Source organism: Labeo rohita, chromosome 16, assembly GCF_022985175.1.
Source record: "Labeo rohita strain BAU-BD-2019 chromosome 16, IGBB_LRoh.1.0, whole genome shotgun sequence".
In the NCBI taxonomy this organism is placed as follows: domain Eukaryota; kingdom Metazoa; phylum Chordata; class Actinopteri; order Cypriniformes; family Cyprinidae; genus Labeo; species Labeo rohita.
In genome coordinates, this window is record NC_066884.1 from 25,680,864 (window position 1) to 25,703,671 (window position 22,808).

Sequence of the window (22,808 nt, forward strand, 5' to 3'; positions counted from 1 at the left end):
ACTCAGGTGAACATAATCAGGAAACAGCGCCTCCTGCTGACAGACATAAGAAACAACATCACTATTAACTTGGAGACCCAAGCTTTCCTGAAAGTTAATAAGTGTCTTAAAACGCAGACTATTACAACAAAAACTTAACTGAACATAGCTGACACAACATGTTTTCATGGATTATTAGCCAAGTAAACACCTTTTTTGTAAATCTTCTCACATTTGCCAGCTAAACAGAAACAGCATGCTGCCACCAGTTTTTAATAAAATGCCAGTAAACGTCTTTTTTTCATTATTACTTAGTAATTTTGAAAATTGGTACTCAGCACATAAATCTCGTCCAACACACAGAAGTTGCTTTTTACAGCATATATGGGGAATAGCTCTTTTATTATTTGTGCTTTTGACTGACTGATTCATCTTTTAGTTTTATCCCTAACTTTACAAGTGAAAAATTAGTGAGTTTTACAAGACTCTGGACTTTAATGTATCTGTTCCCCGTTTATATAAATATCATGTCAAGGTCTTTTAACTGACTACTTTAACTGAGTTCAAAGTGGATGAAGACAGAATCTTATACCTCAGCACTTAACTGTTATGTTCTGAACTCTAGCTTGAACTTATTTGTTGATGGTAATAGAAGTAATGGTTAACATATACGTACAGTACAGTACTTTAGACTGCATTGCATCCGTTTCAGTTGTGTTAATAATATATTTTATGGATTATGAAACGCATTTAATTTCACAGATTATTTTTACTGCTGATGTGTTACGTTAAATGTTGTTTGAGGACCCTTTAAGTGTCAGACAATTCAATGACAACCAATAAAACTAAAAAAATCTATCTATATCTATTTGTCCGTCTGTGTGTGCGTGTGTGTGTGAGACAATGAATGACATTTATAATGAACATGTTTTCAGTGTCTTTTTTATTTAACGTGAGATATACGTTTATGACACAAACAGGAATTCAAAAAATACATTACCAAGAAATATACTTTAACATACATTTTAACATAAATCCTAGATACTAGAAGAAAAAAAAATCAAATACCTAAACAGGCCTATTGGGAAGATTTGTAATTCTGGCCTTTGGCCACCAGATGCTACTAAAGACTACAAACAAGAAGATGCATATTCATGATGATTAAATGCCACTGATCTATATTTACTACATAGTCCATTACTAAAAATTACACCTTTTCCCTTACACTTGCCTATGCAAAATTAGAGGTTAAAACAATGTTTTTGGCAACATTAAAAGTGGCAGCCTCATTATACAGAAATTACTATGTTTGATTTGATCAATTCTCAATAATTCAAAACCTCCAAAGAATAATGTTTTAAGTACAAATAATGTTGAAACTGTTAATGTATCTTGTTTTACCAAATTTGCAAATTCAGAGTGGGACTGGAAAAAAAAAAAAATCAGACCCTAACCCTGACGATTAGCTTTGGTGACTCTTTCCACATGTGTGTACTGTGTCAACAAACAGCCTCATCTGAGTTATTTAAAGGCACACTCCTCTTATTTAAAAAAAAGTTTTCCAACTCCCCTAGAGTTAAACAGTTGAGTTTTACCGTTTTCAAATCCATTTAGCCGATCTCCAGGTCTGGCGGTAGCACTTTTAGCATAGATTAGCATAGATCATTGAGTCCGATTAGACTGTTAGCATCTCACTCAAAAATGACCAAAGATTTTTAATATTTTTCCTATTTAAAACTTGACTCTTAATAGTTACATCGTGTGCAAAGATGGACGAAAAATGAAAAGTTGAGATTTTCTAGGTCGATATGTTTAGGCACTATACTCTCATTTTGGCGTAATAATCAAGGAACTTTGTTGCTGTACCATGGGTGCAGTAGGTGCAATAATATTACGCAGCTGTCAACTCTGCCGGCTGGAACTCTGCATCTACACAAACTTAGTGCACACTTCAGGTGCTGTAATATCATTGCGCATGCTGCACCCATTCTACGGCAGCAAAGTTCTTTAATTATTACGCCGAAATGAGAGTACAGTTCCTAGTTATATCAGCCTAGAAAAATCCCACCTTTTATTTTCCATCAGTCTTAGTAAATGCTGTAAGTACAGAAGAGTCAAGTTTTAAATAGGAAAAATATCGTCATTATATATGGTAATTTTTGAGTGAGATGCTATCGGTCTAATCAGATTCAATGATCTATGCTAAGTTAGACTAAAAGTGCTACTGCCAGACCCAGAGATTGGCTGAATGGATTCGACAATGGTAAAACTCAACTTTTTAACTCTAGGGGAGCTGGACAATGAGCCTATTTTCAAAAAAGTGGAGTGTTCCTTTAAGTGTACGGAAAACATGGCATAAAAACATGGCATACTTACTTGATGCAATACTTGAAGGTCAATGACAGTTAACATGGATTATGAACCAGTGGACAGGTATCACACAGTAAACTAGTACTTACCTCTATAAACCATTACTTACCTTCAGCAGATAATTAATAATACTGTGAGTATGAACAAGGCCAGTTTAAAGTGATGCATATTATGTTTATTGCTTATTTTGAATGGAGACCAGAGCAGGTGAAGACAGGTGATCTTTGAGTGCTGGCTATGAAGATGGCAGTGGCAGGACAAGGAAGGACTCCAGTTGGGTCCATGACAGGAACATATGGGCAGTGACAGTGACCTACGGCAGTAGAGGGAGCTCTATGACTATGGAACTAATGGTGGCCTGAGATAGGGATATCTGAGGCAGTGTCAGGAACATCTGAGGCTGCTCTGACACTAACATTTGGACTAGAGCATTCTGAGACATCTAGAAGCAGGGAGCTCTGGGACCAAGGAGACCATGGGCATGGGTTTGGCAAAGTTCCATAACAGGAACCTAAGGATAACTAGTGACAGGAACATTGCTGTGATCTGAAAATTGGGCAGTCTAAAAAAGGAAGCTCTAGAACTTAGTCAGTAATGAACACTGCTTTGATTAGGGCGATGACATAAACTTGGGATGTGTGAGAGGCAGCTCTGACATCAGAGACCAAGCTGACCATGACAGTGGCAACCCTTGTGCCATTCCATGAACATCCGAGATGGCTGTAACAGGTCATCTTGGTTGGCTCTCACAGGAAACCTTAGGGACAAAGACATAGGCACACCAAGACAAGGAGTCGGCTTTGGGTTCCGACTTTGGCTGGGGCCACAAGAGTTCCCTCAAGGGTAGCAATAGAAGGGAGCTAAGAAAGTTACTTTCACATAACTTTTATTGATGTCACTAAAGAGTACAGACCTGACACACTGAATGACACAAGCCCAGGAAGCCAGCTCCCAAGATAGGGAGCTGTGGTACAAGGTTGTGAAAGACAGGGGGCTTTGGAACTGGCACTGGAGCAGGAAATCTTTGAGGCAAGATTCCCTATGCCCTAGAACCAGGGCTGCCTTGGGAACCAGCTATGACTAGGGCCAAACAGATTGAAACATCTTGAGATGTGAGGGAAGGACAGAGGCACTAGCTCTAATGAGGCTCAACCTCTTAGAATACATTGACAGAAACATGTTGGGGGCTAGGACATGGAGATCTGAGGTTAAGTTGTTTTTCTCGCCTATTCGAAAGAACCTCTAGGGCAGGGGTGCTCAACCCTGTTCCTGGGGATCGACTTTCCTGCAGAGTTTAGTTCCAACCCTAATCAAACACACCTGTCTATAATTATCAAGTGCTCCTTGATATCCTAATTAGCTGGTTCAGGTGTGTTTGGTCAGGGTTGGAGCTGAACTCTGCAGGAAAGTTGATCTCCAGGACTAGGGTTGAGCACACTTGCTCTAGGGCCATGACAGGAAATTTGGAAGCTGGGGCCACAACTGAAAAGCCACACCAGGGGTCCGTTTCTTCACACTGTTTTCAGGTTCTCCAGGTTTGTGACCTAAAACAAAACAAAAATCAGATTTTCATAAGTAATTCAGAAGAATGTTCCCTAAGCTAATGTCTATAGTCTTATAGTTACAAGAAATCCTCAAAAAAGACTTTCAAACTCTTCATAAAACAAGTATGTTTTAGCTGATCTTAGGCTTAGTACCTTGAACCAGTCGTGGAGAAGAATCTCGCTTAATCGAAGCCGCTGCTCTGGCTCTTGCTGAAGACAAGAACTAATCAAATGGCAGCATTCTGTGAAGAATGATGGAAAAAAGATAATTATCTTGAACTTCAGACTTGCTTTCTTTGATCATGTTATTCTAAACCAGGGGTGCCCAAACTCAGTCCTGGAGGGCCCCTGTCCTGGAGAGTTTAGCTCCAATGCCAATTAAACACACCTGAACTAGCTAATCAAGCTCTTACTAGGCATACTAGAAATTTTCCGAGAGGTGTGTTAAGGTGAGTTGGAGCTAAACTTCACAGGACACCGACCTTCCAGGACCAAGTTTGGGCACCCCTGCTCTAAAGAATCTTTATACAATTTGTTTTCTTCATTGTCATGAAAAGCTCACCTACTGACAAGCCAGCTTTGGAGAAGCTGTTTTCATTGATCTTGTTTAAGTCATCAGTGTTGGGATAATCCCCGCACACCAGTGCGAACAAGAGAACACCAAGGGACCAGACTGTTGCTGGCTTTCCATTGTACTGGCCCTTCTCCGTATATTCCGGGGGACAGTACTGATCAGTGCCTGGAGGAAGAAGATTTTGAAACATCTGTAAGTTGTCCATTAGCATGTGGTGCTACATGATTCACAACAATGGTTCCAATTTTATGGCTTGAGGGATAATACACACCAGCGAATATCTTGTAGGCTGATTTCTTAAGGAGGTCACCACACCCGAAGTCAATTAGCTTGACTTCATGGGTCTCCATGTTGATGAGGAGGTTTTCAAGTTTGATATCGCCATGTAGAACGCCACGTCGGCAGCACATATAGGCAGCCTGTGTTGCCTGCCGCATGATGTCACGAGCTAAGGCTTCATCGATGCTGCCTCCGCAGAGTTCTGCAAAACCAAACAGGTCCTCACAGGGCGAGGGGCACTCCATCACCATAATATAATGGTCAGGCTGGTCCTGCCAGTCTAGCAGCTGGATTATTTCTGGAATGCTGGGGCCTCTGTTGGCCAGGATGAGCAGTGCAACCTCTAGTGGGAGGGGCTTGGGATAACCCGGCTAGAGGAAATACATTTTTTTATGATGAGGACTTAGACTGGTATTTCAGAAAATGATGACAATGGCAGCTTGTCTTTTGAAAAATCAGCTATGTTAATATGAGATGTTTTAAGGTGCATATACAAAGGAGAATATAGAGAGCACAGCCTACTTACGATACTGATGTATTCCACATTCTCTGTCTTTGTGACATATTTCACTGCTACCTAATAAAAAAAACAATAAACAGATTGTTTAAAAATTACAGTTGAGGTCAAAAGTTTACATACACCTTGCAGAATCTGCAAAATGTTAATTGTTTTGCCAAAATAAGAGTGATCATACAAAATGCATGTTATTTTTTATTTAGTACTAACCTGAATAAGATATTTCACATAAAAGACATTTACATATAGTCCACAAGAGAAAATAATAACTGAATTTATAAAAATGACCCCGTTACAAAGTTTACATACGCTTGATTCTTAAAACTTCTTGTTCTTAATATGTTGTTACCTGAATGATCCACAGCTGTGTTTTTTGTGTGTTTAGTGATAGTTGTTAATCAGTCCCTCGTTTGTCCTGAACAGTTAAACTGCCCACTGTTCTTCAGAAAAATCCTTCAGGTCCCACAAATTCTTTGGTTTTTCAGCATTTTTGTGTATTCGAACCTTTTCCAACAATGATTGTTTGACTTTGAGATCCATCTTTTCATGCTGAGGACAACTGAGGGACTCATATGCAACTATTACAGAAGGTTCAAACGCTCAATGATGCTCCAGAAAGAAAAACAATAAATTAAGAGCGGGGGGTGAAAACTTTTGAACGGAATGAAGATGTGTACATTTTTCTTATTTTGCCTAAATATCATCTTTTTTTTTTATTTAGTACTGCCCTTCAGAAGCTACAGAAGATACTTCAAATGAGGACCAAATAAGTTAAATTTACCGTTAAAATTCAAAAAGTTTTCACCCCCCAGCTCTTAATGCATTGTAATTGCAAAAGAGTCCCTCGGATATCCTCAGTGGAAAAAAAAATGGATCTTAAAATCATACAGTCATTGTTGAAAAGGGTTTAAATACACAAAAATGCTGAAAAACCAAATAATTTGTGGGACCTGAAGGATGTTTAACTGTTTAAGACAAACAAGGGACATATGAACAACTATCACAAAAAAAAACATATAAACATCAACAACAAAAAAAGAAGCATATGCAAACTTTTGAACAGGGTAATTTTTATAAATTCAACTATTATTTTCTCTTGTGGACTATATGTAAATGTCTTTTATGTGAAATATCTTATTCAGGTCGGTACTAAATAAAAAATAACATGCATTTTGGATGATCCCTTTTATTTGGTAAAACAGTTAACATTTTGTAGATTCTGCAAGGTGTATGTAAACTTTTGACCTCAACTGTATATACATTTACGATAAATGCAGAGGTCAAATTAATCCAATTCAGATTATCAGTCTGTCAACTAGATATTGTAGTAAATATATATATACATTTTTTTATTTAAATTAAGGAAAAAAAATTAAACCTTCAAGCCATCCTGCAGACGATTCCCCTTATACACAGCTCCAAAGGTCCCTTCACCCAGCATGTCACCGATCACATAGTGGCAAGAATTGATGACTATGAAAGGAAAAACAAGGTTAGTTGAAATATCAAGCATTGCCTAGAGTGTTGTCAAATTCTTGTCTTGTTTAATGAATAAGTGACAAATAAAATGGTTTGATATGGTATCTTATAGTAAGAGAGAGTGTGTGTGTGTTGTGTTATTGCAGCGGTAAACCTACCCTCAGTTTTCATCTTTCCATTATTCTCAGGCTGCCTTGTCAGAGGTGACACAGAGACCTGTGTGGAACTATCTGAAGTTTGGACGCTCCAATTTGACATGGTGCAGATTGGAGTCTGGGAAACGTCGATGCTCCAATCAGAAGGAGTACGTTGGACTGGAGTCTGGGTGACGTCAGTGTTCCAGTCCGACACGGTGTGTGCTGGAGTCTGGGTGACAGCATTGCTCCAATAAGAACCATCGCAGTCTAGAGTATGAGTGACGTCGTCAATGCTCCAGTCTGACGCTGTGTGTACTGGAGACTGGGTGACGTCAGCGCTCCAATTTGATGCAGTGCATTCTGGAGTCTGTGTGACGTCAATGCTCCAGTCTGACACAATGCGTGCTGGAGTATGGGTAATGTCAAGGGTCAAGTCTGACATGGCGCGAACTGGAGTCTGGGCGACATCAGCCCTCCAGTTCGATGTGGTAAAGACTGGAGTCAGGTCGGAGTCGATACTCCAGTCAGATGCGGTACGAAGGACTAGAGTCTGTACGATGTCAGCGCTCAGGTCTGATGCAGTATCAACTGAAGTCTGAGCCACATTGTCGCTCCATACTGGAGAATGGAGGACATCTGCATCAGGATGAACAGCTAGATGTTCCTCTGCTGCAGGAGAGACTTCAGGGTCAATAGGCGAAAGTTCCTGATGATTGTGGTTCTCTACAGTACAGATGAACCGATCTAATGAGAGGAATAATATAAATCAAAACGAGTTAATAAAAAAATACTAATTGTTAATCGCATTCAGCACTGAGGACTCTCATATTCCTGCATCTAAGCTGTAAATTATTATTTAACATTTTGGATCCTTGTACATAGTCCTAAAACATGGAATTTACCATCACGACTTCTAGATGCATCACTACCCTGAGCCTCATCTTCACCCTGAGCTGAGCTGGTCTTGTTTTTTTGACCAGCTCTCCAACAAGAGGTCCACCTCCACAACCTGAACCTCTTTTCCTTTTTAGAGGTGTCCTCCTTCTTCCTTTTCTTCTTTTTCCTACCTACATCCTCCTCTCCAACACCTGGAGGAAATGGGTGGGCTTCGACCAAACTGGTGAAAGTTTGTGGCGGTGTACCATGATGGAAATTGTACTCGCGCCCAAAATCTTTTTCTGCCTCTTTGCAACGAGAACTACGCTGACCCATCACTACCGTGATTTAGCTGCAAAATAAGCAAAATGAGAGTTGCAGAATGTTTTACATTCGTTTTATGATGTCACATCTACATTTAGAACATCTAGCACCCACAGTCACGCGGAAAAACATGACGTTTTAATCTTCTTGTTTTAATGCAGGGCGCAATGCGCACAATTATACCCTCTCTAAATGATTAATAAACGCTTTGTCATTTATCTTTTTGATTTCAAGTCGAACACAGGCAGAAATTACGTATATTTACATTGTTCGCGCTGTATAATGCACAATATCAGTTCTACATTAATAATATGTTTCGTTTCAAGCGTGTCTTAATCGCTGAGAGGATCATACGAAAACATGCATACTGTAAATGTCACTTTATTACCATTAGTACCGTACTTTTTGATGTAATTCCAATTATATTCTGGATCATGATTTTTAAATAGCGTAATAACAGGATACTCTTTTACAAAACTATCCGTTTACCACAGTTACAAAAATGAATGTAATATCTTTAATAATTAAATTCAGGTGCACTGACCACAGTTATCAGTGATCTCATAAGCACAGCCCACCCAGGTCACGTGACACGTTACCTTTTTCAACCCCACACCTATGTTTACTCACGTGTCTTCCATTGTCACGATGTCTGCTGTGTGTAAACGAGCCTTGTACTTTTTATGGTTATAGACGACTATCGATTTCATGTGCACGCCTGTTCCTCAACAACCGTTACTGATTTCTATGTGGGAATCCGAGCTTTTCACTTCCAAGCTGTGCTGATTTGTCCTGGACTTGGAGATGGTGGACAAGAGTCCGACTGTTTCTGTTAAGGGTCTCATAAGTAAAGTCCTTGAAGATCACAGGAGCAGAACTGATCCTCCTCTATTACTGAAGAATGGCTCTCAGTTTAAGAAGAACCTGGAAGTTGTAAGTGTGTTTCTAAACTGACTACACTTGCACTTATTGTAGCTACTTGTCCTTGTGGTGTGGTACATGTATGTGTAGTATTTGTTTAAAGTTTGTTTTGGAAATTGCTCCCAACAGTGACTTTGAGAACAGCTGAACTAATTCATTTCATTGGACAGGCTGTAATATGAGATTGGTTAAAGGGAAACCAGTTGGGTGGGATTTTAAACCTTGAATTAACTGAATTTTTCTGCAACACAAAGACATTGTCAGTGCTAAAAGATATTTCAGATATTTTATATGTAGTCTAATAAGGGCGAGACCTCTAAATGATATAAATAAGTTTTAGTTGGTAAATTGATTATATACACTACCAGTCAAAGGTTTTTAAAAGTTTATAAAAGATTTCTCTTTGATCCAAAATACAGTAAAAGCAGTAATTGTGTAAAATATTTTTCAGCATCATTACACCAGTGTTCAGTGTCATGTGATCCTTCAGAAATTAAGATTTCAAGAAACTATTATTATTATTATTATTATTATTATATACAATATTTAAAACAACTTTTTTGAGTACTTTTTTAAAGGATTTTTTGATGAATAGAAATATCCAAAGATCAGCATTTATCTGGAAAAAAAAAAAAAAAACTTGTGTAACATTATACACCATTTAAAAGCTTGGAGTCAGTATAATTATTATTTTTTTATTTGTTAGGGGAAAGAAATGATAGAAATTAATACTTTTATTTAGCAAGAATGCTTTAAATTGATCAATAGTGATGATAAAGACATTTATAATGTTGCAAAAGATTTATATTTCAGATAAATGCTGCTATTCTTAACTTTCTATTCATCAAAGAAATTTTACTCAGCTGTTTTCAACATAATAATAATAATAATAATAAATGTTTTTTTGAGCATCAAATCAGAATATCAGAATGATTTCTGAAGGATCATGTGGCTGGAGTAATGATACAAAAAATTCAGCTTTAAAATCACAGGAATAAATTACATTTTAAAATATATTAAAATAGAAAACAGTTATTTTAAACAGTACAAATATTTCAAAATGTTACTGTTTTTGCTGTACTTTGGATTGAATAAATGCAGGCTTGGTGAGCAGAAGAGACTTCTTTAAAAACAATGACAATATTACTGTTCAAAAACTTTTGACTGGTAGTGTATCTATAATGTGTATATGTATTTATGTATGTACGCCAGAATAGGTTGGTAGGGTCTAAGATTTTTATAATCTTTTTTAATGAAATCCTATCCTCACCAAGTCTGCATTTATTTGATCAAGAATACAGTTAAACAGTAATATAAAGAAAAATTACAACTTAAAAGAACTGTTATCTGTTTTAGTATATATATTTTAAAATGTAATTATTTTTCTGATGGCGAAGCTGAATTTTCAGCAGCCATTACTCTTGTCTTTAGTGTCACACGATCCTTCAGAAATCATTGTAATATGCTGTTTTGGATTTTATATGAAATAAAATTTACAACAATGTACAATTTGGAATAAAAATATTATGTATCAGTTTCTCACAAAAAAATGAATTAATTACAATGCGGTCATAAATCTAATTGTATTATTCTAAAGAATTTTAAAAGTATATATATATATCAGAGGTTGCTCTAGACTTTAACATTGTCCGTCGTAAGAATTCTGTCATAATCTGTTATTACCCGGTTTCGTTTTTAATCATGAACCTACAGGATGACAGTGCAGTGTTTAAAAAATACGCTAGGGCTGGGTAAAAACAAAAAAACAAAAATCGATTTCTCGATTTGAATGAATCATCTCATTTTAACTCATTTTAATGAACCAATATTGATTCTTAAATCACAGTCGATCTCTTGGTCTGTGCTGTTTTCAGTTGATGAATGGACAGTACATAGTGCGTCTTCCTTCCAATAAATAGCAATAGGCTTTGCGTTACTTTGGATATGAAACAAAGTTTCAGATTTCAAATTCTGTCAACTTCCTTAGGAAATTCAAGCAATAAATACCGTTTTGGCACTCTTTAATGTGATGTAATAGATCGTTGTAGCTTCTGTGTACTCGCCTGTGCGTAATCAAACGCGAAAACATTCGTGATAGTTTCGTTTTTGTTCTGGATCCCCCTGCTCTGCTGCCACACTGGAGCGCACTGACCACCAACTGGACAGGGGTGGGAATTACAGCTACAATTTACAATAGATCACCCTCAGTGTAATCTGTCAAAATGACGGACGGCCTTCATATTTTTCTGTCAATGATAAAAAAAAATTCTGCCAATGACGGAGAATTTTCGGTTAACGCAACCTCTGATATATATATGTATATATATATACACACAAGACATTGCTTGTGAAATATAATTTCAATATTGCTTTTTGCATGTTTCAAGACACTTTTTTTCACAGAGCAATGCTCTTGCTGAAGTGAAGTCAAATTTGCCGTCTTTGACATCTGTTTGCACAAAAGGAAAGGTAGTAAAAATAATGATGACCCACTTCATAATTCTAATGTATGAAACAGAATAATAACTAAAACAGCTTTTAGCTCCTTATGTGTTTGCTGATCTCTTCATTATATAATAGTATTAATAAATGGCCCCTGTCTTATGGTTGTTTCAACAAATTCTAGACATGGAGGTTTGAGCTGCTGTTTACACTGACAACAAAAATGACTTCACCGTGTGTTTCCCCAACAACCCACATAAGTCAATTAGCTAAAGTACACAATGAGTAATGGGCTATCAGGCTTTCACTACAGGCTGCTTCGCTTTGTTCAACTGTGGTTTCTTTGGAGACACAATTCTGTCAGCTACCTGTTTATCTCACAGCTCTGTTGCCTGTGTTTTGATAATACAACATAGCTTTTATTGTTTTTACAGTCGTTTGTTTATCTTATCACTTTTAAGTAGATGTCTCAACTAATCTGACCTTTCAACAAACTGATGTTTTATGAAGAAAATGTGGTTGAATTGGAAAACCCAGACATGATGTTGATATGAATGAATGTTTTATGTAATCGTCATCGCTGCTGTTTGCCGATAAGAAACAGCAGACAGAGTGTGTTGTCTCGGGACAAGGAGCTGTATTGTTTTTTTTAGATGTTTAACCTCTTTCTCTCCCTGTTAGATTATATCTCAGAAGCAGCCACCTGAGTCCATCTGTTGTTCAAATGCAGGACAGACTAGACACAAGGTATATCAGCAGGCATTTACCACCCGTTGTTGCTCTGGGCTCTTCAGTGACTTGAAAATCTGGTTGTTTCGTGGTGTGAAAGTGCAATTCGCTTGATGGATCGAATTGAGTTATTGTCAGCACTTGTTTTTGGTTTTATAACTGTTAAGAAACAGGTCGAGATTGTTACAAAAACATCATGGGAAACACATGAAGAGTATTTACGCCATTTGTTCTGTATGTTTTCAGTAAATATTGTTTAATATCTTGTTGTAGTTTCATTCTGACCCTCTAATTCTGTTTCTGTCTTGACAATGTTATCAGATTTTATACTGTAGTCAAAATCTTTCCGCTTTATCATGACTTAAGAATGCTCTCTATGTGTTATGAAGGCTTGTGTGAATAATGTGCCTTGTGCCGGTCGAGCGCTGAGGAATGCTTTCTTATCCAATGGCCAGGATAACTGGAAAGCACATATTAAACTGGCAAGAATCATCAGGTAGGATATTGCAATAACGTATGTTTTCTAGTTATATATAAAATATAGCCTTAAGGGCCGCCGAAGGCTGATGACTATAGCCATAAATTTTAACCTTTGTGTGCTGTTGGGGTATTTCAGGACCATAGATGATTAAACCACATTTTCTTAAAATTAAAACATAAATAAATAAAATTCCATCGATGTGGATGTTAATATAGTAATTATATAACATTACAGTTATTGTTTTAGTGTGAACGGGCCTTTAAAGGGATAATTCACCCAAAAATGAAAATTACCTCATGATTTACTCGCCCTCAAGCCATCCTAGGTGTACAGTAGTCAACATTTGTAGTGGATCAAGAAAGTTAGCCAAAGGTGTCCTAAGACAAGAACGGGTATTGTTTTGGTTTTAGGACAACTTTGATGAAAGGTTCTAATCCACTTCAAATGTTGACTATTATATATGACTTTCTTCTTTCAGGTGAATACAATCAAAGTTTTATTAAAAAATGTGCTGGCTCTTCCAAGCTTTATAATGACCGTGTATGGCTGTTGTGATTTTGTGAATTATTATTATTATTATGATTATTATTATTATTTTTATTTATTTATTTATTTATTTTTTTGTGAAGGCTGATAAAATGTGTCCATACATCATAAAAAGTACTCCACATGATTCCAAGGGCTTAAAGGAGAAGTTCACTTCCAAAACAAAGATTCACTTATAATGTACTCACCCCCTTGTCATCCAAGATTTTCATGTCTTTCTTTCTTCAGTCGTAAAGAAATTGTTTTTTTGAGGAAAACGTTTCAGTATTTTTCTCCATATAATGGACTGATATGGTGCCCCGATTTTGAACTTCTAAAATGCAGTTTAAATGCGGCTTCAAACGATCTCTAATGCGGTTGTAAACTTTCTAATGTCAAACGCTCGTCTTGTCTTGCTGTTCCCAACTTCTGTTTGTATGTTGAAAAACTGTCATCTCATGTTCTCCCTCAACTCTGAATTCGTCCTATATCAGTGTTTTACCTTTTTTGTTAAGGGTGTTTAATCTTCTTTGCATGTTCACTTTGCAAAGACTGGGTCGTTACTGGGTCGTTACTTACTGAAATGATTGTTGAAGTTGAGGCGGAAAATATGATTGGAGTTTTTCGACATACCCTAACTGTCTTGAGCTAGAATACAGAGTTCAGGGAGAGAAAGGCAAGACGAGCGTTTGAGGTCAAAAAGTATTTAAATTGTATTATTTTAATGAAAATAACAGATCGTTTTGCTAGATAAGACCCTTCTTCCTCGGCTGGGATCATTTACAACCGCATTTGGGATTGTTTGAAGCCGCATTTAAACTGCATTTTAGAAGTTCAAAATCGGGGCACCATATCAGTCCATTATATGGAGAAAAGTGCAGAAATGTTTTTCTCAAAAAACGTAATTTCTTTACGACTGAAGAAAGAAAGACATGAACATCTTGGGTGACAAGCGGGTGAGAGCATCATATGTAAATCTTTGTTTTGGAAGTGGATTTCTCCTTTAATAAAGGCCTTCTGATGTAAATTGATGTGTTTGTGTAAGAAAAATATCCATATTTAAAACTTTATAAACCATAATCTCTAGCTTCCGCTAACTGTTGTATGTACGTTCACGAGAGAGTGGCGTTCCATTGGATGACATAGGTGTTTTATACACAAATGCATCGCTTCACTTCAGGAGGAGCCATGAGAGCCATGTGGAGCACTTTTTAGGATGCACTTTATTGAACTTCAAAGTCTCAACACCCATTCACCACCATTATACAGCTTGGAAGATCCAGGACATTTTTTAATATAACTCTGATTGTATTTGTCTGAAAGAAGAAAGTCATATACACCTGGGATGGCTTGAGGGTGAGTCAGTCATGGGGTAATTTTCATTTTTGGGTGAACTATCCCTTTATTATGATGAATCACATATTGTATCGCATATAATTGGGCCCAAAAGTCTGACACCATACTGAAATTTTGAATCATATTAAAACATTTGTTATGATATAAAATATGACATTTCAGATTCTGCACCAAATCACTATTTAAATCAAACTTTTTTTGTTCAAAATATCTCATCGTTCAACAGAAATTCGTTCAGATATACAGTACATCACTCAATCATGAAATATTATATTACACAAATTAACATTGTAACTTAAGTCTGAGAACCTGACTGGAATTTACAGGTTTATTTACCAAGTCGCATTAACAATCTACATATTTCAAAATTAACAAAATGTACAAAAATGTAAATGTGCTTTATAAATCTTTTTTTAAACAATAAGCCAGTGTTTATTTATTTATCATAGTTTTATTTTGGTTGATAAAACTAATCTGTAAAACATTTTCCTGTTCTCATCTGGCATATTCTTAGGAGGACGTACATTGGTCTGGAGCTGGTGGAATGGCTGATGGATCGTTGTGAATTTATCCAGAACAGAGCAATAGCTTCCAAAATCTGGAACATTCTCTTGGACATGGGCATTCTGCTTTCAGGTGCATAAATATACCGTTACTGTGAATGATTGGATCGGACGCACAAGCAGATGCTGTAAAATTTGAATGGCTTGTTGATTATATTATAACCACTACATGTGTTTCGAATCTGCAAAGCAGCTCCGACTCCCTATGAGGTGCCTAAGCAGAAAAGAAAATTTGCATAGGCTTTGTCTAGACTGCTTTGTATCAGATGTTAAACCCAGTTGTTCCTCTGTTGTGTCCAGTGGAGCAGAACAATGTGTTTGAGGACTCCAGGTCTTTGTACCAGTTCACCTTTGAGGAATGTGAGGCCCAGAGCTGTGATTTCAGAAATCAGGTCAACTGGCTGAGTGCAGTACATCTGCTGCTACAGCTGGTCCCATGCGTGCAGCTTCGCGGTGGAACCCAGAAGCGGTGAGCACACGTTTACACATACAGCTTAATGATAGTGTTTTTTCATAGGTCGAAGGTCATTAAGTATCTTGTCCCACAGGATTGTAAAACTTAATAGCTTTTAATTTACCATCCAGTACTAACAGAACGTGCCTGAACCTGACAACAACCTCTACTGATTACCTTAGCAGAGCTAAACATGTACAAAAGAGGCTTTTAATTACTATGTAAGTTGTGATCATTTACCCATTGGATTGTTTTTCTTGGCTTGGGATATAAAAGATTATTTTGATGGAGGCTAAAGTTTTACGTCTGTTCTGGAATTAGCACTTCTCCCAGTGGACCTCAACTGGAGGTCTGGATTGGGCAAAATTCAACAATATAGGAATTTGTTGTGTTTCAGTCCATGAGTGTTTGAAGTGAATTGCATTTTGAATTAGATTGACAGAAAGTGGAATTTAGTAAATGGGGGTTATGCACAACAAACGTCTTTTACAGTATGTATTCTGTAAAAAAAAAAAAAAAAAAAAAAAAAAAAAAAGGTTAGCGTTTGTTGTGTGTTTATTTCGTTAAATATGGAGCTGTTTTACTTAAGATGTATTTAAAGGAGATATCAAAGACAATCAGAACCAATGTCCATCACATATGCAGACTGATATCTAAAAGGTTTCTTCTTCTTACTAACATTTGGATATTAAAAAAAAATAAAATGGCAACAATAAAAACAACTTGCTAGGTTAGCTGATTGCCTCAGATATCACAGCAAGATATCACCTACCCATAGATATCACTATCAGTTCTGTTAATATTTTCTCAGACAAACAAATATGATAATATCTGTTTTCCGGTTTGGTCCGGTGGCTTTCGACATACACCCATCTCTTTACATACACCCATACATCTCTTTGTTAAATCTGTTTGTCTGTAAGGCCTATAAACTTTTAAATTTTTTTTTGTTACTTTCAAACAAGCCTTTTAAGCCAATGAGCAAAGTTTGTATCAACAGATATTTCTTTGACACTTATATGATTTTCTTTGAATTAATATCTACTTTCCTAAATTTACATTCAGGGTTGCCAGGTTTTCACAGCAAAATCCGCCAATTGCTACTCGGTTCTAGCCCAAACCAAGCCCCATCGTGCTTCGAGAGGGGTCCCCCATTAAAAATCGGGGTACCCCGCGTTCCGTAGGGTAAAATACACATTTTTGGCGGGGTTCCCCTGGGATAAATATCACATTGATGAAGTCGCTTCAACCTGCGGACATGAAAAACAACCCACGGCAACAGTGTTAAAGTAGTCCAATTTGGACCTAGTGGTCTTGGCAGCACTATTTATGTTCTAGTTCCTGTTTGCTACCTCTGTTCAGATTTAAAGGGATGGTTTACCCAAAAATGAAAATTCTGTCATTAATTACTCACCCTCATGTCGTTCCAAACCCGTAAGGCTTTCATTCATCTTCGGAACACAGATTAAGATATTTTTTTATTAAATCTGGGAGCTTTCTGACCCTGCATAGACAACAACGCCAGTTGGACCCCTTTTGCATCAGTTTTTGACACCCTTTAGCATCTTTTTTTTTTTGTTGTGCAGGGTCCTCCATTGCTTTAAATAAGAAACCTTTGGTGTCAATATGCTGACACAAAAGGCACAATACAATATTTGTTAGTGAGCACTTCTCCTTTGCCGAGATAATTCATCCACCTCACAGGTGTGGCATATCAGGATGCTGATTAGACAGCATGATTATTGCACAGGTGTGCCTTAGGCTGGCCACAATAAAAGGCCACTCTAAAATGTGCAGTTTTACTGTATTGGGGGGTCCGGGGGGGGGGTCTGAAAACCAGTCAGTATCTGGAGTGACCACCATTTGCCTCACGCAGTGCAACACATCTCCTTCGCATAGAGTTGATCAGGTTGTTGATTGTGGCCTGTGGAATGTTGGTCCACTCCTCTTCGATGGCTGTGCGAAGTTGCTGGATGTTGGCAGGAGCAGGAACACGCTGTCATAGACGCCGATCCAGAGCATCCCAAACATGCTCTATGAGCGACATGTCCGGATGAACTGGGATGTTTTCAGCTTCTAGGAATTGTGTACAGATCCTTGCAACATGGGGCCGTGCATTATCATGCTGCAACACGAGGTGATGGTCGTGGTTGAATGGCACAACAGTGGGCCTCTGGATCTCATCACAGTATCTCTGTGCAAAATGCCATCAATAAAATGCATCTGAGTTTGTTGTCCATAACATAGGCCTGCCCATACCATAACCCCACCACCACCATGGGCCACTCGATCCACAACGTTGACATCAGCAAACCACTCACCTACACGGCGCCTTACACGCTGTCTGCCATCTGCCCTGTACAGTGAAAACTGGGATTCATCCATGAAGAGAACACCTTTCCAAAGTGCCAGACGCCATCAAATGTGAGCATTTGCCCACTCAAGTCGGTTGTGACGACGAACTCCAGTCAGGCCGAGACTAGGGATGCAACAATACAGTTAGTCCACGGTTCAATACGTACCTCGGTTTTTAGCCACGGTTTTCGGTTTGGTTCGGTTCTGATATCTTACCACTTCAGTATGTGTTTTTTTTTTTGTTTTAGTATACGTGGTTTAGTATATGTCTGCTTATTTTTTTTTTCTTATTTTTTGCACCTTCCTCGTGCAGTAAATCCACATATGCGTCAAAGTAGCACTGATTACGTTCCTTTCCAGCTTCTCTAATGTGGATAAAGGCATGGCTATTGCTGTGAGTCTGTGACTGGATAAAAAAATATAACGTTAAACGTTTTGAATGACGAAATGTAAGGACAATAAACACTCGTCTACAATAATATATGGTTTATCTGTGTTCTTCAAGCCATCTCGTGTATTTTCATAAGCCATTTTCATAATCAACATACATTGAATATGAGTATAGAATTTATTGTCTGCATCATTCTGTGAAAAGAATCCACATCAGATCATATAAGGAAGTTATTTCAAACACCCAACTGATGTTGAGAATTAAAAACAATTTATAATGTTTTTTATAACTTTTGTTATTATAACTCTTGTTGGACAACAGGTTTAGAAAGGCTTGTCATTGCATGTCATTAGAATGGAAAATGCTCTGCGTGTGTTGCTATTTCAAATAAAAGTGGGGAAGCGTTTCCACACATACAGCAAATTCCGAGAGAAATAAAACAAGGAAGTTATTTAAATGCAAAACCGATAAACCGCAATTCACAAGCACGTATTGAACCGTGGAGGTTGTACCGAACGGTTCAATATTATATTGAGAATTGCGACATCCCTAGTCGAGACCCTGATGAGGACAAACCGATTGTTGCAGCAGCTGTCCGGTTGGCTGGTCTCAGACAATTTTGGAGGTGAAGATGCTGGATGTGGAGGTCCTGGGCTGGTGTGGTTACATGTGGTCTGCGGTTGTGAGGCCGGTTGGATGTACTGCCAAATTCTCTGAAATGCCTTTGGAAATGGCTTATGGTAGAGAAATGAACATTCAATTCACAGGCAACAATATTTGAGAGAAATAGCCCTTTTGTGTACATAGAAAAAGTCATAGATATAGATACAACTACAGTCAAAATTTATTTAAAAACTATTAATATCCCAACTCTTCGAATGCAAAATGATTCCTTTCTGAGAGAAATAGACGCGATTGCTGTCTTTATCCACAGTAAAGCTCATCCTGTGTGCAGTTTAAAAATTGCTGCCAGAAGAAGCGTTACATCAGCTTTGGTTGTGAAATGCCACTGGCTCTTGTGTTTCTTGTGACAAGTTGCATCATGCTAAACAAGTTCGGGAATATCTTTTTTTTTTATGTGATATGTGCGGGAGTGAGAGCATCTTCAGCGATTAAAACCTTATGATTTACTCTGTTCTTCGCATAAAGATATTGTAGGACTTGGAATGCAGCGCAACTTGTTTGTAATACTTTTATACATCTTTTTATGGTCAGTTTTTGTAATAAATACCTGTTGCTGTACTTTTATTTGCCTATTGCATGTTTTATATTGTTCAGAAGTGGGTAGGTTTAATGTAGTTAGGAGCTCTAAAATATCTATGAAAGTATTAAATTATATAAAATGATTTCTATTTTTGCAAATGCATGCAGTCTATTAACCCAGCTAAAAGCGCTACGGGCGTCCCGAGTTCGAATCCCGGCTTGAGGACCTTTCCTGATTCCGGCCCCTTTCTCTCTCTCCCACTTCCCTACCTGTCCGCTGTGATCTGTCCTATAATAATAAAGGCAAAAAGGCCAAAAATAAATCTTAAAAAAAAAAAAAGAAAGGGGTACCCTGAACGTCAAAAAGTGACGCCAAGGGGTCCTGACCAAGCGTCAGTATGTTGGGAGTGAGAATGTTTTGCAGCTGACACATTCAAGGCCCAGAAAGGTAGTAAGGACATTGTTAAAATAGTCCATGTGACATCAGTGGTTCAACCGTAATATTATGAAGGTATCAGAATACTTTTTTGTGCACAAAGAAAACAAAAAAAATGGAAGAGAATAAATTGTTGAATAAAGTGTTATTTTTGCTTTGTGCATGCACAATAAGTATTCTCGTAGCTTCAAAAACTTACACTTGAACCACTGATGTCACATGGAATATTTTATTAATGTTCTTACTACCTTTCTGGGCCTTGAACGTGTCAGTTGCATTGCTGTCTATGCAGGGTCAGAAAGCTCTCTGATTTCATTAAAAAATATCTTAATTTGTGTTCTGAAGATGAACGAAGATCTTACAGGTTTGGAATGACGTGACAGTGAGCAATTAATGACAGAATTTTCATTTTTGGGTGAACTATCCCTTTAATCCATTTAGCTTATTTTGAGTGATTGTTTTTAGGCTTCAAGACTCATACAAGTTGTATTGATTTGTCAAGACTGTGTAAGAATCATAAATGTTTTCTTATTTACTGTAATAATCCAAAAGCCAATGGAAAAATTCTATTGGCATATCTTTCACACTCTACAGGAAAAAAAAGTCATACAGGTTTGGAACGACATTGACTTTTTTTTGATGTACTGTCCCTTTAAGGCACAAATTACAATAGGCAAATGGGCCTTGGCATAATCCGCGAACCATGTTTTACAAAACCAATGACCTGTAATATGGACAGCACTTGTAGATGATTGTAGGGCTTTTAGAAAATCTAATGTACAGTCATCATTCAGGATCTTTCAATGAGCATACTAATGTAGTAACGTCAGCTGCAGTGCTAGCCTTCACCAGCAGATGTCTATGTGAGAGCACGCCTGTGAGGGCAGGACAGATGAATGATTTTGCTCCAGGCTCTGTCTGTCTCACTTTCTGATATTCAGACAGACCCAACCTGTTCAGAGTGTCGCCCCACTGCACAGCGTTCTCCTTTTGACCTTCCGCTGTCTGTCAAATCATATCTCATCACCTCAGATATGTTAGTATAAGATGAAGGCCAACTGTCTGTTTTCTCACTGCCTCTGCACTTTCTGTCTGTGCTATTATGCTTTGTTGTTGTTTCATAACATCTTTCAAAAGTTTTGAAACATTACTGATTACTGACTTTAGCTCCTCAAGGAGATTTAAAAGTTCTGAAATCTTTGCTGTAATTGTTATGTCTTTATAATTGCTTTTAAAATCTTGAAATATTAAAATATTTTTTAAAATACACAGCTTACAAGTCTCTTTATATGTCAAAAATGTGCTATAATAATGACATTAAAATAAATATTAAATTTAAAGATTATACATTCAAAATAACATTAGAAATGTAAAATATACAATTCTTTATAATAAAACAACATTTTATTAAAATACAAAACTGTCACTTTATTATAGATAATAAATATTTATTTTATTATTAAAATGCAAATAAAATTACACCGAAAAATACAATTCTTTAAAAATTAAATTTAATTGTATAAAACTCTGCAACTTTAAAACTATTTATATACATACAAATGTATGATAAGAATAAATATTTTAAATAATATTAAAATGAATTAAATGTAAAAATGATATTATATTAATTATTATATTAATAATTAGAATCTCAAATTATACATGTAAATAAAAAAAATATACATTTAAATTAAAATTAAAAAAAAAATTAAAAAATGCTGAGGCCAGTGAAAATATTGGAAGGGAAAGTAAAATCTAAAAAATACTCAATGATGAACTTTGTTGACCACTTGTGAGTCATAAAGAATCGTGCAGCTCTGGCCTCACTTGCCCAGATCAATGACGTTTAGCACTAGTAAACAGCACGTAATCAGGAGGTCAGTGGACGTAAATGGAAGTTGAGCTATAGGTCGTGTCCCTCCGCATCATTTCCTGTCTGCTGGGAAAGTCGGTCAGGTTCTGTCCTAATGGCTTTGTCTAGGCAGGATGTCCATCTTTAGCTAGATCAGACCTGTTTTTAGGTCCCTCTGTCTGCGCCTCCATATGGCCTGATTAAGCTATTGTGATTTGGGACATTATTTTGAGGTTTTGCTAATGTTCAATCCAGCACAGTCACAGCAGTGTGTCACCAGACGCTCTGTTGTCTAAAATTAGTAATGTTTGTGTTTTGAACGGTTTATTTTGACAATAAAAGAATGTTTTTTGCCTTACAGTGATGTTGCCAGATGGTCATACATAAGAAACACTTGGTATTTGTGTTTCATATGATTTTAGGAATCATTTATACTATGCATTAAAAAGTAGTAACATGTTTTCCTTATATTTTGTAAGTGTGAGTGTATTTTTTTTTTTTATTAAATTTATACATTACTTTTCGAAAAACAGGAATAGTGTTTTTTTCAGGATTTTTTAATGTCCACGGGTTGAATCGACCCCAATAATGTCATGTTTAGCCCCTGAAATGTAAATTTACAAGGGAAACCCCAACAAAAAACGCATTTTATCCTTCAGAGCGCAATATATATATATATATATATATATTTTTTAAACGGGGGACCCCCCCTCGAAATGAGATTGGGCTAGTTTTGGGTAGCAATTGGGCGGGTTTTGTTTTGAAAACTTGGCAACCCATGGTGTAATGTTACTAGTTTCAATTACTTTGTATTTAAGTATATTTTACAATGTAATTTATTCATATGAATTATTACGACAGACTTCAGAGTCACATGATCCTTCAGAAGTCATTCTAATATGCTGATTTGGTGCTTATGAAACGTTTAGGCCCGATTTCACGGACAGGGCTTATACTAAGCCAGGATTAGGCCATAGTTAGGACATTTAACTAATTTTCATACACATGCTTAGAAAAAAAA

At 37.0% G+C, this 22,808-nt stretch overlaps 2 protein-coding genes across 5 annotated transcripts in view; one reads left to right on the plus strand and one right to left on the minus strand.

Annotated features, from left to right (window-relative positions):
* Positions 1-3,770: 3,770 nt before the first annotated feature.
* On the minus strand, positions 3,771-8,795 carry LOC127178501 (serine/threonine-protein kinase pim-2). Of its 3 annotated transcripts, XM_051131409.1 has the most exons (9): positions 8,710-8,795; positions 7,782-8,107; positions 6,901-7,623; positions 6,642-6,736; positions 5,273-5,323; positions 4,739-5,117; positions 4,456-4,632; positions 4,047-4,135; positions 3,771-3,893 (listed from the first exon to the last, which is right to left on the minus strand). In XM_051131409.1, the coding sequence occupies exons 2-9, from the start codon at positions 8,089-8,091 to the stop codon at positions 3,861-3,863; spliced, it is 1,857 nt and encodes a 618-aa protein (XP_050987366.1). In that variant the 5' UTR covers positions 8,092-8,107; positions 8,710-8,795; the 3' UTR covers positions 3,771-3,860. The 3 variants fall into 3 exon arrangements, with proteins under 3 accessions (XP_050987366.1, XP_050987368.1, XP_050987367.1); XM_051131411.1 differs by lacking the exons at positions 7,782-8,107; positions 8,710-8,795 and adding an exon at positions 8,482-8,562; XM_051131410.1 differs by lacking the exon at positions 8,710-8,795 and having other exon boundaries at positions 7,782-8,180.
* The window catches only part of rapgef5b (Rap guanine nucleotide exchange factor (GEF) 5b), an 84,875-nt gene continuing 70,802 nt past the window's right edge, over positions 8,736-22,808 (plus strand). Inside the window, exons 1-5 of one of the 2 annotated variants that reach the window (XM_051131406.1) lie at positions 8,736-9,012; positions 12,124-12,189; positions 12,561-12,667; positions 15,048-15,169; positions 15,397-15,565. In XM_051131406.1, coding sequence (XP_050987363.1) covers positions 8,884-9,012; positions 12,124-12,189; positions 12,561-12,667; positions 15,048-15,169; positions 15,397-15,565 — 593 coding nt within the window. In that variant the 5' untranslated portion in view covers positions 8,736-8,883. The remainder of the gene's footprint in view (positions 9,013-12,123; positions 12,190-12,560; positions 12,668-15,047; positions 15,170-15,396; positions 15,566-22,808) is intronic. The other variant, XM_051131407.1, reaches the window with a different exon arrangement.

What these genes read in the sequence shown, in the direction of transcription:
- LOC127178501 (XM_051131409.1), bottom strand. Translation starts at nt 8,091, where the DNA reads ATGGGTCAGCGTAGTTCTCGTTGCAAAGAGGCAGAAAAAGATTTTGGG. An exon ending in ATGTGGAATACATCAGTATC is followed by an intron (nt 5,118 to 5,272) that starts GTAAGTAGGCTG and finishes TATTTCCTCTAG; the next exon opens with CCGGGTTATCCCAAGCCCCT. An exon ending in TTCTCCACGACTGGTTCAAG is followed by an intron (nt 3,894 to 4,046) that starts GTACTAAGCCTA and finishes GTTTTGTTTTAG; the next exon opens with GTCACAAACCTGGAGAACCT.